Here is a 19658-nt window from a genome sequence, read left to right as displayed (position 1 = left end):
GTCTGCTGCAGCAAGGGAGCAACCAGATGGAGCTACCTAGTACCTATCACTGTGTTGTTCAGTTACAATTCCCTGTCTAGGTCGCTGTAGAGACCTACTAGCTATATCTAAGACTTCTCAAACAACTCAGATGATGATGAATAAAGGATTTAACTGGGTCCCTTAAAATGCATCTAGTTTTGTTTTACTTATTATACAGAGTATATATAAATGAAGTCAACTGTATTGAAGATTGAGATTCAGGAACAAGCCAAAAACAATAACATCAAATAACAATGACTAGTTGCCAAATTTTTATTCGGAATATAATTCAAAAACACTCTATAACAAGTTTGAAGAGAACTTCGGAGATAAGGACAGACTGATCAGAACTCCACCTGTGCCACTCTGCGTTCTACCTCATGCGATGTGACATACTCTCCAACCTGGTTCCTCTTTATTCTCTGGTTTGGTAAACTTGTTTGCCTGGACTCTGTCAGTTCAACTTCATCATCAAAGACAACCTGAAACAAAGGAGCTGTTAGACTGGCGTGTGACTATATCACTTCTTAGAACACATGGTACCCTCTGACTACAACATTCTATATTGTCATGTCTTCAGCTCGGAATGAAACACTTCAACAAGTTCATGCCAGAAGTACATACAAAACTTTATTTTGATCAGTTATAGCTAATGTGTAGCAGCACAATACTTCCATGCTGGCCCCAGTGCAGAATCTGGGGCAGAATTTGTCTTAAAGGCCAAGTAAAGTGAAAAACTTAATTGAGAAATTGTTGCAAATATCAGTCTGCCTAGATACATTAAATCAATTCCCTAGAAAAAAGTTATCAGATCATTCGTTAAAAAGTATTTCAATGTCTGAGTGAAAGTACTGAAATCACCCACCCCGTAATCAAATTCCAATACAATTTTTTTGGGGTGTGTGGCTTAAAGCTACCGGCCCAACCGGTCAGGATGTGTGGTCAATCAAGAGCAAATCTAAAAGTGTTGCTATTTCTGTTACCCCCGGTAATGTAGCATAAATAACAAAATCTTACAAAAATAACATTGCATACATTGTTGAGTGTTCGAAACAGCCTTTGCTGTTGACATTGTGAATAAATAAAGTAACAATGTCTTTATGAAACTAGCTTTTTATGCTTATGGTGGGGGTGGGGTGACACGCCGTGATATAACTGGAATACTGTTAAAAGCGGCGCTAAACCCAACTCACTCACTCACTGTTTGGGTACCATAAACCACACACTGCCATCAGACCTATTTCACACCATGCATGCCTTTCGGAGACATCTTCAACATTGTTACTAGAAAGGCATAAATTGACATAAGTTGTGTAATGAAAAGGATGAGCAGACAGATTAAAAAATCTGAGGCAGTAGGCAGACTTGGTGCCGACCCAATCATTGGAATTGAGCAGAAACCCGTTTTGACCCATGGCAGATTTTTTCGTTTAGGGGATGAATTTTGTCTGTTTTACACTAACTATTTCCAACTTTCCATTTCAAGTTGCTATGTTGAGTTTACTTGCCCATTTAAGAGTAGATTACTGATGATTGGGTTGTTTTGTGAGCAGGATCAAGTGTTTTCATCATGTTCAAACTGCATGGATCATTGTTCATGTCTGGTCTTGGCTTGATTGTTTAAAGGCCGTCATGAAATATTTGGAATATTACTTTCAACAACTTCAAACTTCAAAGATTCACTGTGCACTACTCACCTGCCTCCCCATGTTCTCTCCTCTCCCTGCTGCTGCACATCCCAGCCACAGGACCAGTGCCAACAGTACCAGCCCCATCAGCAGGTAGCTCAGCAGAGCGGGGTAGAGGTGCAGAGACAGGAGCAGACCCCCTGCCTGCACCATGCATAGGCTCACAGTACACACCACCTGATGACACGCAGATTAGCAAGCACTTTTATTGGACTTTTTAATACATCACTCTCTCTCTCTCTCTCTCTATATATATATATATATCATAATCTTGTAGCCAACTATTACAACACACTCTATTGTTTCACTACATGATATCTCGATGTTTTCTTATTTTTTCTGTTATTTCTTGCATTTAGATGGTTTATAAGTGAGATAAAGCACTACGCAACAATTTCATCAAGCATTTCAGGAGTTCTGATTTCAAGTTGAAATATTATTGGATAATAATAATTCACCATAACATACACTAACATATATGACCCTGCAAGCCAAATTAGCTATGAACACAAAAGCTGTGAGGTATTTTGAGATGTTCATGGTTTGTCTTGTCACGAAACATAATTCATAGCCAGCTTTGCCTTGTCACTAAACATACCTCCAGCATCAGATGGATATTCAATGGCAGCCTCTTCCATGTACATTTTCTGTGACACGAAAATAGATGTTAATAACTTACAACAGTTGAAAATGACATTCAAAGGTATATCAAAGTTGCTGTCATCATTGAAACTATTACATTTTCCACATAGTCTGGGAGCCAAAAGACACCCAGAAATACAATCTACTAAGCATTTAGAGCAGAATTGTTATACTACCATTTTATGCACATTTCGAATGACTGCAGGACTTGCAAAGCATGTGTACCGTCAACTTGGTGTCGACCGATAGTTTCCAAATCTTTTCATGTTTTTATTCAAGGTGCACAAATGATTTGATGCACCTCGCAAGGCAAGACCCGTTTTATTACAACAAAGATCTTGATAATCGTCAGATTGTCTTGATTTAGCTTTGCCGTATTGTTTGAATTAAATGCAAGTGATAAGAGACATGGAATCTGGTTGGTCAGTAGGAAGGACAAAGAAGGGACGTAACTTGTTATAGCTAATGGTGGCTCTACAATGGAGCCACAAAATTCCAGCGTATTTTGGCAAGAGTCCAATTAGAAGATAAACTTACTGTGTTTTTAATGGAGAGCTAGATTACCTGTAGATTTAACCACACTTTATTGAGTTAAAAATATGATGAGGTCACCAAATTGGTTGTCTCAATCAAAGGTTACCTGATTGTCCAATCGGATTCAAATAATTTCCACATCACATTCATGGTAGAATACAGTTTGAGGAGGAGGTCATTTTAAGTCAAGTGCAGTTGCTCTTCTGGTTTCTTCTTATTTGTGTTTCTAAATCCAATATATCATTTTCAATTTCTTCATATTTTTTCTCTTTTACTTTTTTCAAGTGTGTGGAATATGAGAAAAGTTTCAACAAAAGTTGTGACCTTGTGCCCCCTTGATGCTGTATATAGGCTGCAACTGTGGTGTTGTCTGTCGCAATTAGTACTGACGAGAGGTGTCTCCAGACAGCTGATATGCATCTTCCTATCCTGGCCTGACCATTTCCCTTGAACTGTGACATCATCCATGTGAGCTCTCCATCCCTCACCTGATGTGTCTGTGTAGAGGAGGTGGAAATATGAGAGGTATACCTGGTATCTCATTGTGACGTAGTAGCCACCAAAGTAGTTCTGACAGCAGAGCTGATGGAGTCTGAGTTAGGTCATCTAGTTTTAGCTCTTTGGTAGTGTACATCCAGGCTTGTAAGTGATGTAACTTCAGTCTGCCTCTGTAGGGTAGATCCTAGAGAGATGTAAGCATGCCAGGACATGACATCCACCATATGGTTTGGTCATGTGCGCTGAAAATCATTACTCTTGCTCTTAAGTATCCGTCTTCTGGATGTGCTAGGAAATGTTTTAGAAGCTTAAATCTTGCCCCTGTATGAACAATGTCTTGAGTAGGGACTAACTCTGACTTGAGAGTAGTTGAATGACGAACACTGAGGTCTTCTTGATCAGTCGATAGGTAGGTGTCAATGTAGACATGCATTCTTACTAGCTTTAGATGAGCAAACCTGATGACAGGGGTGGTTATCAGCCATGGGCTGATTGATATGGCGAATGATAGAACTTGAACTTGGACCTCTGCCATTTGACTGCGAATTGAAGATAAGGTTGACAGCTTGGATGAATGGGAACATGAAGACAGGCATCCTGTAAGTCTTATCATCCAATCTCCTAATCTGGGGGAGCTCCATGGCTTTTTGACTGACTTCATTTGGAACTTGTGAGGGCATACTAGATAGTCCTTGTTGAGTACTTTTAGATGAATTATCATGTGTATTTCTGATGTGTTTTCTTTGGTAGTGAGAAGACCAGAGAGAGAAGCCCTTGGTGGTGTCTGACTCTTTTCATGCACTGATGACTCCCTTGACTAGAAGCTGAGTGGCTGGTGGTATGCACTGGTGGTATGCTTTCTCTGTAGGTGCTATATCCTTGATAAGCTGAAACATTGCCCCAATATAGATGGTGTCTTGAGTAGATGCCTGCTCTGACTTGTCCGGGTGAACCTGGAAGCCCGGGTATGCGAGTAGTTCAATGAAGGCGACTGCATTCTGCTTGATCTGTGACTTGTCCTGAGAGTCGTTGATGTAGCCTTGTAGTCTTACTACCTGAAGATGAACAAATCTGATAACAGGGGTGGTAATCCGGGTAAATAGCATTGGAGTGATCAATATGCCAAACGGTAGAATGTTGACCTGGAACTTCTGCCTGTTGACTGCAAATTGTAGAAAAGGTTGACTCCTTGAATGAATGGGAACATGAAGATAGAGGAGTAAGTCTAGGCTTATCATCCTCATCTGGGAGTGTTTCTTAACTTCTGGACCACAAGACTTTGACATTGTAGATGTACCCTCTTCTTACAACCTCGAGGGCCAGACGTATTCTGTGATTGACTTCCAATTTTTGGTGTACTGCATCAGATGACCCCTGAGTGGTCCAGGGGTTCCGGTAGTGTTGAATTTCAGTAGCCTGCAATCAATGTCCGCAAGACAGGCAAGGACAACAGGATTTGGAGATATGTGTTGAACTTGAGACGAGTCACTCATATCTTGTCGAGACTACTGCAACGCTGCATAAGGTCTGTTTAGGTGTAGTTGGCCTTGGGACGTGCTGATCTGTCTTGCCGGGATGGGGCACGTGAGGAGTCACGCCTTGATGCCACATGCCTTTACTTGGGAGGATCTTGCTGAAGTTGATAATCTGCTGTATGTTTCTGCATTCTGGAAGCCAGGCTGATGGTGGGGGGAAAGAGATGACGTCTCTGATGCTGGCAGCAAAACAGTTGATGTAGGTAATGATGTTTAACATCTGCTTGTTAACAGCGTCAAGGTCCTTGAACCTGGCCATCTCAACTTGCATCTTGGTAGACAGTGATCTCCTGATAGTCTTCGTTGATGGTAAGATATTCTGCCAGTGACAATCGTGAGCATTGTTGGCTCTGGATGTGTGCAGTGATAGATCTGTCTATACATTGTCAGTATAAGAAGGGAAGGGGTGTGTGCTGAACTCCTCTGACTTAGACACCGGCTCTTCGTAGCCCACACGCTCAAAAAAGGATGCAAGTAACTCTAACCTATAACTCACTTCTTCACATGGTCTGTGTCATTCTCCTTTACAAAATCACACAACAAGAACCTCAATCCAATGCTTCTAGGAGACAGCATCAGTTGACATCGGGACTATTTATATACTTGTGTGGGTGAGAAGCTAGCATCAGTTGACATCGGGACTATTTATATACTTGTGTGGGTGAATAGCTAGCATCAGTTGACATCAGGACTATTTATATACTTGTGTGGGTGAATAGCTAGCATCAGTTGACATCAGGACTATTTATATACTTGTGTGGGTGAGAAGCTAGCATCAGTTGACATCGGGACTATTTATATACTTGTGTGGGTGAGTAGCTAGCATCTGTTGAGTAGTATAGGTAATGGGGATTCTGGCTCACTTCTACTGGAGTCAGATTTATATACCTATACCACTACTACAGAGGGAATTTTTTATGCAAAAATGATGATGCGATTCAACGATCGTCATGACATTAAACTAAATTGTAATAAAAATATTCTCTATTATTTTTACTCATACGTATACCATTATTTTGAACAAAGAGATATTCAACATTTTTACTAAGTTCTTTGTTCATTTTACTAGGAGACCAGACTATATACTCTTCTTGGTAATTGGAAAGAAACAATTGATGTCAGTATTTGGTTGGTTTGATATCAATGATATAATATATACCTTGTGGTAATTCTCTCCATTTGATAATTTTGTCTCTGAGCATAAATGCTTCGATAGCTTTTTCGAGTTCTTCCTTTGTTGGTTTGTAATTCTCCATTATTATATATTTATGTAAGCAATCGTTTAAATGTGATCCAATGATAGGAAGCTATCTATTTTTAATCTCCAACTAGTTCTTTGGTTTTGGCACGGAATAATTGACGCGCTTGTTGTCTCCCTTGTTCTATGAACTTTTTTTTCTCGTCTTCACTAATACCACTGGTCTTAAGAGAATTTGATCGAATCTCCTGCATCATTACGTTGTCACTTTAAATAATTTGGACCCCCTCAAGGGTTGCAATGGGTGATACTCTCGTATAAATAATACTGCAACGTTGACGTTGGTGTTTCTTGAGCCATTTAATTGATAGACCTGGTAATATTTCAAAGGCATCTTCCGGTACATCTCCAAACAAGACTTCAATAATAAGCGTAGAAAGATTAGGTATTGCACTCAAGTTATCTTTAATATCATTGAATTCAGTAACCAAATTTAAACTAACATTTTTAACTGCCGGACGACTCAATAACATATGACCTGGGTTTTCTGGCAGGGGAGAGACTAACACACTTTTTCGTTTTGATGGGATATAAGCCCCGAGTACAATCCCACTATTCATTATCTTAGTTAATTGATGTCCCTTACCCATCATCACATAAGGTGGGTTAATGACGATATTCAGTAGCCACTCGATTTTTGCTTCAATCATAGTCCTCCATTTATTATCATCATTGCGAGTAAGATTGTATGAAGTGTTTTTATTGAGTCTACTAACGTCGACATCGTTTAAATCTAGATTAACTGGGAATGCAACTTCTTTCCGCTTGTATACATTATCTTGTAAGAGTAAAGCGTATAACTTGCCATGGGTACCGGGTTTACTGAATCCTTCTGTGTCTCTGAGATCAGAAAGCGCAATTGTATTACATTGTCTGAGTGTTCCAGGGCCTGATAAATCAGGTAATATGGAGTGTTACACTCAAGTATCCTATATGTACAGGTTGATGTTTTACATCTAATACAGAAATTTTGAGGTCTGAAATAATACCCCGCTTTAATTTTTTATATTGTAATGTTGAGAAAGATTCCGTTCTACCACTATTATATTTTTCTTCTTTTACTGGAATAGCTCTTAGCAGAGTTGAAGGACTTTCGAGTTGAATATTATCCTTTGTACTGATCTGATCAAGATGGATGCACAACTCTTTATAGGGAACTAAATCGGGCAATTTAACTCCATGCACTGTTTCGTTGGGTTGGGTTTCTGTCATTATTCCTCCTTCGGAGTTTTTAAGTCCAAGTGTAATGAGGAGTACCGCCGTACTAATCCACCAGGGGCGTGCGTGTACTAGTGGTCATACTCTGTGACGGTTCTGCGATTGGAATGCGCTGCGAATCATTTAGCGCGAATTTCAAGTAGAGCCGTAGCCAAATTTATGTAAACATGGCCAGCCAGTAGCCTGCAACCTCGGGGTATCGCGGTACTTGTCATGTACGCTAAACGGAACAAAATGCACTCACTAACCTTTATGTTTATTCGTGTTCTCTGTATCAGATATCATTCATGTTATCAAACAATGCATATTTTACTTATAAAAGTTCATTATTTACGTCAGTAGCTCCGAGTAAAAGCCGGGCCTCGCGCTCAGTTTGACAAGGGAGAGAACTCCATCGTATCGCGGTACAGAGAAAAGTTGTGTATGGAGATCCGAATTGGACAAAAAGAGGACATAATTCTACCAACCACTTGGTATGATCATGCCAGACATCAGTGATTTGTACAGACAAGTGCAAAGAAAGCACAAGTAAAATTCTAAATGTGTTATCAGCAATAGGTATTCAATGCATATTTACCGAAATGTAAGAGAAAAATATTTTTATAAGTCAACATCAAAATATCAGAAATGATATTTTAAGATTGTTTAAAAAAAATTGGATGACAATAATTTGTCACAAAATGGAAAAATGTTAAAAGTCAACAATAAATATATAAAAAGCACTCCTAGTATGCCCAAAGTATGTATTTATCTTTTGGTTACTAGTGAAGAACGTATTTCTAAGTTTGGCATTATGGCCCTTATGATCTCCCAATAGATTCTGGGCACAGAGCGGGAAAAAATGTGCGGACTACGTAACTTCCGTTACCTCATTAGTCGTCATGAATATGCAGATAATCTAGTTCAGGTTGATAGAGAAAGTTTACTTGGGGAACTGCGGGTTATATCGTTAGCCATTGATAGATGGGGGTAAGGCATTATTACAACAGATGCCAGAAATATGTATCAACGGATTAATAACTCCTTACTTACAGCAAAATTTCACATTCCGAGGAAATTGAAATTGTTTACGAAGTGAGCACTTCCTGGTTACTGATTAGCATTAATAGACAGCCGCTAAGAGGCGTGTCCCGCGTGAACTACCGGAAATCTCAAATGCCGCGGTACCATGGGGTCCGAGTATACCTGCTATGGTCCGTGCCAAAACTCAAATGTGTGCTCTTTCAACGAAAAGCTTCGACAGCTGGAAGGAAACTTGAACTGATCGAGAGGTATGTAACCCATTTTTTTAGTTATCAAGTATGCTTACATTCATAATCTGCGATATGCACCGCAATTTCTACTAGGCCCTTTTCTTGCCTGTCAAATAAGCGCCATCTCTGTCACTGTCAGGCTTTCTGTGACTGACGAAATCAACTATCGATATATTTCAGTTGTTGCCTTCCATTAAACCATGACCTACTGTATAGTCACCTATAACCAAAGTACTAACTGTGGCTCCCAGTCTCAGATTATATAAATCCTCGACAAAAGGCGCAGTCTCCATTGCGTCGTCTGTTAACATTCACCGCACTCCAGAGACGTCACCTGTTTTCGAACACCCGATTGCTTTTGTAGTTTAGCGGGGATTTTTATGAATATGATCAGCAGTGTTTTGACACTTAGTTCTCAACAAAAATTCGGTACGACTTCCGCCCGTATCCGTCAAGATTTGTTTAAAAAAATAATTAAAAGGATTGAGCGTCAATGCATTGGACATATTACTTTAGGATGGGTGTTTCGGGTGGAAGATTTTCCCATAATTCTTGCAAGTCGACATTAAAACCCAGAAGGATTATACAACTTTGAAACCTGTTGTATTCACAAAATATAGATGTTTGTCAAATTATAGTGTCATATTAAAATTTTACTCTTCCTTTTCGTCATGATATGGGCCCCAAAATTCTGAATGACTTATGATAGGTGTACAGTGCAGTGCTAAATGACATTTCTGTGTCCATGAAATGATTACTGAAACTTGTCGAGTCTATGTCACATTAACAATTACCATATTTTTATCTAGGTATTTTATAAAACAGGGAAGTTTGCCTTCATCAATATCCTTGTCGAAATGAAAATATTTTTCCCAAAAAAGAAATTAAAGGAGGGAAGGGGTGAGAATATATATTCTCTCACTCTCTCACACACACTTACACACACACACACACACACACACACACACACTTACACACACACACACCACACACACGTGTTATCAAACATAGTTTAATCGTACAGGTTTCATTGCTTATTCGTGATTGATGCATGTCATTTATGAGATATATTAGTCATAGTGATAATGATATGAATTATTTACCTATAATATTATGCACTAATGCAAATCTGAAATAGTAGTTGCACAAATTAAAATATATTTAATTTTCATTTCAGACTTGAATCTTATGACAGAAATGATGATTTTGTTGGGCCATCTGTCTCCATCCCACGTCCAGAAGATACATCATGGCCAGTGTCAGGATTTCAACAGCTGATGCCTTCCCATCGTCAACTGCTGCCTCCCATTTCCAAAGAAACCATTGAGGGTTACTTCATCTACCGTATGGCAGGAGACAACCAAGCTGCCCATGATATCAAGGCCATAGAGAAAGGTTATCTGATGTTTGAGGGGGACAGGGTGCTGGCATGCAGTGTTCACATACGTGCATCTACTGATGTATACTTAAGTGGCATCGTCAGTGCATCTATGAAAAACAAGGTAAAATATTTACACACCCTAAAATAAAAAAATAAAATAAAACCTTTTTAAATTATAATGAAATTTGTACTCAAAGATGATGCTAATCCAAAATACATTTCTTGACACCAAACTGATTGAAAGCGAATTTATTAATGGGAAATTAAATTGCACATACATCACATTTTATGCATGACTTCTATGCTTGGGTTAATGGGGGTAGCCTAGTGGTCTAAGTGTTTACTCGTCTTGCTGAAGGGCCAGGTTTTGATTCCCTAAAAGGGTTCAATGTGTGAAGCCCATTTCTGGTGTCTCTAGCTGTGAAAGAGCTGGAATATTGCTAAAAGTGGTGCATAAACATACGTACTCACTCACTCTATCCTAGGTCACATACAATTACAAGCTGAAGGTGGAGAAGACCGGGGAGCCAGTCAACTCCCACTGCGAGTGTCCTGCAGGGAAAGGACCACATTCAACCTGTAAGCACATCGCTGTGGTGCTGTTGATGTTGGAGCATTTCATCTCAACTGGCAGTGTGCAAGTTGGAAAGAGCTGTACGGAAATCTTGCAGTTGTTCCACAAGCCCAAAATATCGTACAAAGGTAGGTCATATTACAGCCAAGGAAATATCATACCCAGGACTCAACTACAAGGTTATGATGAGGAAGAGCATATATGGATGTCAACTTCTTTATTATGAGGTTAAGGGGGGTTCCTCATTATATAGAAGTTGACATCCATATATTCTCTTCCTTATGTGTATCACTTCTAAATGCCGTAGAAAAGTTATGATGGTTTATGATTTTGTATATAAAAGAGAAACTTTATATGACTAAATACTTATGTGTTGGATATTGGAGTGGAAAAAGTTTTTAAATATTTGTATAAGTGTTGTTTTGAACAGGATTATTCTGGCAATGTAGTATCAAAATATTGTATTCAGGATCACCCGTAACAGCTGCAGAACTGCCATCAAAAAGAAAATGGTCACAGCATATGCTGGAAGATCCAAGGCCACATAAATACAGACAGATGAGTGGCTATAATGATCATGTGCGCAACATGATGACAAACTACTGCTCAGTCATCTCATAATATCGCCCTAAGATATCTTCACCCAAAGGCTGATGTCCAGACAGCTGCTGAAGACCATCACTATCTTAAACAGCCATTTACAGAGTACATGGTTGACATGCCATGAAGGTACACAACACTGGAAATTCTGTTGTATAATACATGTACATGTAAATTTCTTTAAAACCTAAAGTCTTTCAGATTTGATCTTTGTAATACACAGTTAAAATCATAGCTTGTGAGGAAACATAGCAACATCTTACTGTTTGGGGTTGTGTGATATACCTCTTGGTGCCACGGGACCATATATGGTCCCACACCCGCATAGTGCCAGGGGACCATTTATGGTCCCGAGAAAATGCCCTTTTTAAACTGTGAATTTTGATATTTAACACTGAGTGCGCAAAGTCAAAACTATAACATCATCACCCCAATCATCTTAGCTTTAACATCGTGTAACTCATGATCATACTTTATACCTAAATGCTACGGATTGCGAAATATTGCGAGATTAGTAAAGTGGCTACCGCTCTTCTCTGCCTTTTTCTGCCATGTTTGAACACCAAGCGAATGACGGCGAATTTTGATTATGCACCCATGTCACAAACACGTAAATATTTTCAGACAAAATCCTTGTTCATAAAAAAAAATATGACCTGAGTGGTCAGAAAGACCTATTTTTCCCAACTGTATACTTATTCACGTAAATACAATTCTGTTCACTCCTTTATGAACAAGTTTATTTACACGTTTTGTATATTTTTATCGACTATCAGTAATGGCAGAATTGTCGGTACACATGAGAAAACAACAGTGTATATTTCCATTACATTTATGACGTTCATTGAATGAATTTATGACCATCATCACCCTTATCATCTCAACGTTAATATCGTGTAACTCATATTTTATGCAGTGCTACGGATTGCGAAATATGGCGAGATTAGTAATGTGGTTACCGCTCTTCTAGGCCTTTTTCTGCCATGTTGAACTTCATGTGAATGAAGGCATTTTTTTATTATGCACCCATGTCACATACACGTTACTATTATTATAACAGACAGCCAATTTGAAAAAGAAATCTGATCGGACTGGTCAGAAAGGTTTACTAGTCCCCACTGTACAGTTATTGGCGTAAGAGTACTAACGTAGAGTCGGCCACAGAAGTTTTTTGTTCAAGTATTGCATATGTTTATCGACTGTGTGTCATGGCGATTTAGCACGGCGCTACATACCAACCGACAGTGCAGATTGTCTTTTTGTTTATGATGCTGATTTACAGAAAATATTCAAATCAAAGATATGGAAAGATAGCTATAATCGTTAATATTAAGTTGGTATAGTGTATATTTATGGGCAGAAGGTTAATGATCAAAACCTAAACATTGAATGGCCAAGCCCGAAGTGATCGACAGGGCACATTCGCATCATATCTGTGCCGCGATTTCTTGTTTACCGGTTGTCCTACATACTCTCCCGTTCAGACAAATAACTGCTTCTTTCTTTCATATGAAATGACTAAGAGTCATGTGTGATTGCTCAAACTACCTGACCTTGTGAGTGACTTGCCCTAACTGTTTCACATTTTGTCGCAAATGAAGATTTCAAAAGTGTGGCCACGACATCTAACGTGAGTCGACGCCATATTGTAAACAAATTGTGTCAAGGTCGGTTCCACATGTGGTAGCGCGGCCCCCGTTTCTGTCGATGGTACACGCGATACAAACATAATGCAACTACTGAAAACATCAACATAACTTCTACAATGATGACATCAATACCTGTTTGTATTTGGATTAACCGCTTATGGATACGCTGTGCTGTTAAGTTCGATTTTGATTTGTTTTTCCTTTCATGGAAACTGTGATAATGGCGCTGTGATTGGTTTGCTGAAATAGTATTTTCCATGAGTCTAATGTACATGGTACATGCTGTGATTGTAGAAGATAATTGATAACCAATTGTGTATGCATATATATCATCAAATACACATTACTAATCTCTTCAGAAAATGGAATGTAATATAGCTCGTTTTCAAACATTCCGCCATGGATATTAGATCAAAAATTAATATTAGATTTACAAATTATTTATGTACACTGTACTCTCGATTAACGTATGATAATCTATTGCAAGTCTTCAACTCTTATTTGATATGTCATCTGAAATGTCAGCAATGAGTAAAATTAATTTTATTTCGTTACAATCTGCAATTTTATTTAAATAGGCTAATAGACGGTCGGTGATTTCCCGCTGCTGTGACCTCGCGTGTTGTGACGTTGATGACGTCACATGAAACAGCTGATCTAATGTTGTGGTAGTATAATGGATACACGTGGTTTCATTTTCCAAATAACAATATTCTCTTTGACTGGACCAGAAAGCATACCTAGTACATCACGATTGGAAAATGTCTACGGCGACCGACGAGTGAATGAGACCGCTTATCATTTGTCTAACAGTGTTAGAATATTTGGCGCAGTTTTCTAATTTTGGTATGTTGACATGTGCTTTTCATATCTGTTTGAAGGCTTGATATTCCAAAAAAAATAATGTGCATTTAGTTGAGTACAGTGAGAAAGCTGTCAAAATGGACCAATATTAAACAACCTAGATTTTTAATATTTTAGCTTCATCTATTGGAATCTCGAATGGTTCAATTTATAACATAAACAGTAAAAGTAATTAGATCTACTCACAATATATAGATAATCAATTTCTGAAAGACAAAGAGTTTTCAGTGTGAATGTGATTTCGTTTTGATGTTTTATATAGTTATATTTATGTCTTTTTTTCACTCTGCATTATCTAAATTACCAAATACTTCGACAAGTGACATAGTAGTAATTAGATTCTACTTTGTTTTGTATCCTAAGTATGAAATAGATTTCTTTTTAAATAAATATTTGTCTAAGAGCAAAATAAATGCATTCTTGTGGGGTGTTTTTTTCCACCATTTTAATTTGTATATCTTCCCTCCAAGTTGTAGTTTAGCTAGGCCAAAATTAAGAAAAAAGGAAAGACATAATAAACCATTTTTATTATAGATTAGCTGGTTAACTTTTCGAAGTTCAATACCAAGAATATATTTTTCCTTTTATGACAAATAATTCCATTACTTTCATTGACCTACGATCATTATCTATTTCAAACTTTTCCTTTAGTAGAATGGGATGGAATGGGAAACTAGTGGAAATAAACTATCACATATGTCCTTAAATGTACATGTACATACCTAGCTAGGTGTAAATGCACTTCTAAATGAATAAATAAATGTAATATTTCATGGACTGGCCATACAAGTATATTTTGAGCAAAGGTCTAAGTTAGGCAGCCATGTGCGAAACATGAGCTGATACGAGGATGTATACGTTTTCTGGTGGTCATAGTGAAACAATGACATATGGCGCCCGAGTTGCTAGTGATCGAAAATAGGTTTGTTGAATAGATTTGCTGCCCATGAAAACGTTTCAACAATTTTGATTGAATCTACATGTACTTACTCTTGGGTGGTATTACGTTAGTATAATCTTGTTAATTGTTAAGAAATAATTATGATGCCCGATATTGAGCGATGTCAATTTGAGTATTGTTAGGGCTGTTTAGCGATCTTTCACATTTTGTCCTTTAAAAATGTACGATGTCAATTACCCCGAAGTTGTTTTTATCACTATTAAAGAGCACGGTCATTGAAACATACATGGACATAACCGGGATTTCTTCAAGATATACATTCCAAACTGTCATTCGTTTTGTGACATAATATTTGAAACAGTCTGCGTATGAATTAATCACGATCACTTCCGTCAATTTTGTTTTGATGTCAAAAACACGCACAATTTCATCGGGATTTTTTATCGGTAAATATAACTCACGGAAAATTCTCAGTGAATGTGTACTTCAACATAAATATCATATGTCTATCACTGTAAGGACATGTACTTGCTAATGATATGAATTATTGGTCATTTAGATTTCAAACAAGGGCGCTTACTTGACTTTGCTTGCCATATTCGGGTGCGTCCATATTACGATTAATGTGGAAAAGTAGGAAACTTATAATACCAGCACTTTTATCGATGGCTGGGCAGTGCATAGATCTTTTGGATTTGGTGACTCTAGATACTGTTGGAAAGACAATCAACTCGAGTTGCATGTTATACAATTTGGTTACATTGTGTGAAGAAATAAAGACGTTGCAACACTTTTGATACAATGTATACGTTTTTGTAACCGCGACGTCAGCACAGTGCGGCACTGAGCGGTTTGCAGGCTGACTGACGTCCAGGCACCATGAGGGTTAATGAGTCATTTGTAAAATGCAATTAACTAATTTTGAAAATGCCTAATCATGATCAAGCAGATTAGTTCCCTTGTAACAGAAAAATAGACTTGTATATTAGGTATTTTTCAGATTACTGACATGTAAAACAAACTATGTGAAAAAATATTGTTTGGGACATCTCTTTCATGTCTTGACTTTTGTTTTTCTTTACAGGTAACTGAGGAATCTGCGAAAGATATTGAGGCAGCAACGCAAGACCAGTCCCGGAGCCCAGTGTGGCACACACAAAGAAAGTGGCACCTCACAGCCTCAAGGTTTGGTGAAGTGAGCAAAATGACCAACCGAAGAAATAAGGAGTTATGTAAATCAATTGTGTCCACAAAAATATTATCATGTAAGCCTGTAATTCATGGAAAGCAGTATGAGAAAAGAGCACTTTCAAAATTTGAGTCCATGTACAATATCAAAACAAAAAAGGCAGGTCTATTTGTTTCCTGTTCTGAACCCTATCTGGGTGCTACGCCAGATGCCATTATTGATGCTGATAACTTGGTGGAGGTGAAATGTCCATATGCTGGAAGGACCTGGTAAACATTTTCCATATCTTCATTACAATGTAAACAATCAGATTTGTTTAAATCCCAGCAGTCACTACTACTGTCAGGTACAGGGACAGGTGTACTTAGCAAAGCGTCAATTTTGCTATTTTGTTGTTTACACATTCTGTGACATGTTTGTAGAAAAGGTCAGTGTTGATAAAGATTTCTGTCAGTACTCATTAATTCCAAAACTTGAACTGTTCTATACCAAACATCTAAGACCATACATTGCTTCTACATTGTAAATCATGTTTTTTACCCCTGGAAACATCATTAAGGCATTTATGAGTCCGAGCTTGTGTATGTACCAATGGTAATAACCTTACATGTATGTTTGATTCCCATTGGGAGTTTGTGTTTGTGTATAAAGCACATTCAGGTTGTCTTATTCTTGAAATTAACTCAAAATCTAAAAATGTCATACAGTTATATCCAGATCTAATAGAAATCTTCCTTGGACATTTTGTTGATGATTGTCTTTTCTCTTATTCGGTAATTGGTCTCCAGCGTCAAATCAACATTTTGGAAACTTATTGTGACAAATGGTGACTGTTCGTCAGTCTTTATAACTAAAGTATCATTTTATGCTTGGGTGTAAATTCTGTATCAATTAAAAAAAATAAATCCAAATAAGTTCACATCTTTTCCAAATTTCAATTTGTTTCACATGCTCATGTCAACATCATATGTTAAATTAATACAAATTATTATACTGTGCATACAGCATGCATATTCTGTGCCTTGATCTATATTTGCAATGAATAAGCAATTTGAATTGTAAATCATGCACATGTCCAATATGATTTAGCTACCATTAAGACAGTTTAGTGTGAAGTTGAAGATTCATGAAGATTCCATTTGAAGAATATACACAGTACTCCAATGATGTTCCATATATACACATATATTTATTCAGACACTCAAGAGAGAGATTTTTTATTTCCTCCAGATTTCATGGAACAGGTTTAGAACCTGTTACCACGATGTACATACACATTGTAAGAGCATCAGTGGAGCGGTACATTGAGCTCAGGTGTAACTACAGTACACAGAGTTAGAAATAATAATCTGCTATTACAAGTCATTGGCAAAGTTAAAATATTGTGGTTTTGGCTTGCCAATCAATTGTTTTGACTAAATATGGTTATACCACCCAACAAAAATGACAGCATGTCACCTTCATTTCAAAGCTTACCATATGCATAAATAACTAATGAAAAGAAGCAATTTCTTTGACACAAGAGAGATTCACATTTTAATATGACATGCTTGTGTCACACGTTACACTCCATAAACTTTTTGAGTCGTGAGGAGATTTTCACACTCCGTTGACAGCCAGAAGCCAGTACAAATGTAAGGTTAGCCTTGTATGAATATGTTTTCAGTGGGATAAGCCTCAAATAACTGAAATATTGTGAGCCCATTGCTGTTCTTCGTAGTTAAAAACTGTCTTGTTGACTAAAAATGACATATGTTTGATTGAAATGATTCAACTTTTGAAAATGTTGGTGCAAATAATGAAGTAACTTTCAGACAATGTAGGACTATATATATCACAGAAGTGATTGTCCATAGTATTGATTATGTACACTCATTGTTATAGTTTCAGTAGTTTCACATTCTCACTTCTTGATTGCTACAACACTAACATTGATTATACAATGATTCAATACAACTCATTTTTTTCTTAATCAGTCCTTTTGACTAATGCTATTTCAATTATTAATTTATCAATAAAACACATCATATTAGGTATTGTTAGACTTTACCTTACAAATTGAATTTTCAACACCACCAGTCACAATTTAAAGCCTTAAATAATTTAGTTCAGCTCTATAAATGTGAAAATGTAGGTAACTAATACTATATTGTCATTTAGATTTTGTTGAAGAGGAGTATCATATTATGTTTATATGCCCTAGGTACTCTGTGATTAGAATAAGGTATTTACCTTTTCATAGCTTTAACAACACTCATTCAGTGGTCAATTAGCTAAATACAAGAAATGTACATCTCCATAAATCTGTTGCTCTGTATATGAAACATGTTTTCAAATTACGAGCTCTCACATGACCACTTATTATTATGGAAAACTGTACTATAGGCCATGTGACCATACTGATTTTATTACTACTGTATAAGGCAGTGGGGCGGCCTTGTGGTTAAAGCGTTCGCTTGTCACACTGAAGACCCGGGTTCAATTCCCGACATTTGTACCATGGTTGAAGCTCATTTCTGGTGTCCCCCGTCAAGATATTGCTGGAATATTGCTAAAAGCGGTGTAAAACAATTCTCAATCACTAACACTACTGAATAAAATTCTACTACTACTACAAATTTTTAGTCACAGTTATCACAAAGAGATGCTTCAAGCAAATTCATTTACAATGAAATTTCTGAAATTTGAAATAGCAAAACAAACATAAACAATCCGCGATCCAAGTACTACTTTACTTGGTGGAAGATGTTTTTTCAGAATTTTGAAAGTCTTACTCAGACCAATTATACGTTCAACATGGATTCTTTTAGAAGCAATTCTTCTATCCTTAACAACATCTTCTGGTTCTAACTGTGACTTGCCTTTTAACATAGTTGGGGTGTTTACTTGAACATCTTGGGCTGCAAATAAGTCTTGAACCATAATGCCCCTGTCAGCCATAATGCTATCCTGTTTTTCAAACATACCATGTGATGGGTTAAGTAAAGGAGACTGTTCTATGATCTGTCTGTCACTTGCAGACCCCCCAAAAGATTCGCAAATAAATGAGACTGCCCCCCCTGGGTGTGCAACCGATCATGGTTTTCAATGTGTTTTGATGTTTATAGCTAGACCATGTCATGCTCTGAGCATCAACATGAGATGGCTTCTTTATTGATTTCTCTGTTGCATCCAAAATGACTCTAGTGTTTTTAAACTTCTTACCGAAATCTGTTGGCATGTGATCATCAACAGTTGCTCTTGATGGCCATATCTGTAGTTCCTTCAGTTGGAAATATAAAAAATTGATCCATGTTATAACAATTTGGGAAACAGTGGATGATGATATGCCAAACAAGAAACTTAATTCTATGTCATCCTTGGCCTGTCTTAATTTCATTAAGAGTTAAAAACAATTGGTCTTTTGGGTGCAAGAGTTCACACTGATAGTTCAGTTCAAAAACTGCTGGACCAAGCGAGTGAAAGAAAAACATGAAATGGTCATAATCTTGGAAACCAGCAAAGTACAAAACAGCTTTGGGATTATTGATCTAGGTTTCTATGGAACAACTTTCTAACAAACTGCACTGAGCAGACTGAGAGTTACTGGTACTTTGACATGTTTGAAGAGGCTCATTCAAGCTACTTGGGCTTGTGATATCACAATCCTCTCCAATACCGATTTCCACCTCCGACGACACATTCCATGTAGCTCTGTCGGCTTCTTCTTCACGGAGTTGATGTGCCCTCTTTGGTCGAGTTGGTAGTGTTGATGTACCGGTGCATGTTGATGTGGGAAGATGGAGGGAACCGCAGCTGCCCGGAGACGACTTCGTTCACCTTATGTTAAATACATTTGACGTAAGTTACAGAA

The 19658-nt window shown here is 37.7% G+C and overlaps 1 protein-coding gene across 4 annotated transcripts in view; it reads right to left on the bottom strand.

Annotated features, from left to right (window-relative positions):
- Nucleotides 1-280: 280 nt before the first annotated feature.
- LOC124125516 overlaps nt 281-19658 on the bottom strand; it is a 138000-nt gene continuing 118622 nt past the window's right edge. For all 4 annotated transcript variants that reach the window (XM_048399818.1, XM_048399820.1, XM_048399817.1 and 1 more), the window contains 3 exons: nt 2308-2356; nt 1719-1886; nt 281-503 (listed from right to left, as the gene is read on the bottom strand). In XM_048399818.1, coding sequence (XP_048255775.1) covers nt 366-503; nt 1719-1886; nt 2308-2356 — 355 coding nt within the window. In that variant the 3' untranslated portion in view covers nt 281-365. The remainder of the gene's footprint in view (nt 504-1718; nt 1887-2307; nt 2357-19658) is intronic.

The sequence above is a fragment of the Haliotis rufescens genome, unplaced genomic scaffold (assembly GCF_023055435.1).
Source record: "Haliotis rufescens isolate VD_foot unplaced genomic scaffold, xgHalRufe1.0.p SCAF_2, whole genome shotgun sequence".
Classification (NCBI taxonomy): domain Eukaryota; kingdom Metazoa; phylum Mollusca; class Gastropoda; order Lepetellida; family Haliotidae; genus Haliotis; species Haliotis rufescens.
The sequence above is the reverse complement of the archived record's forward strand: the minus strand, read 5'-3'. Positions and strand labels throughout refer to the sequence as shown.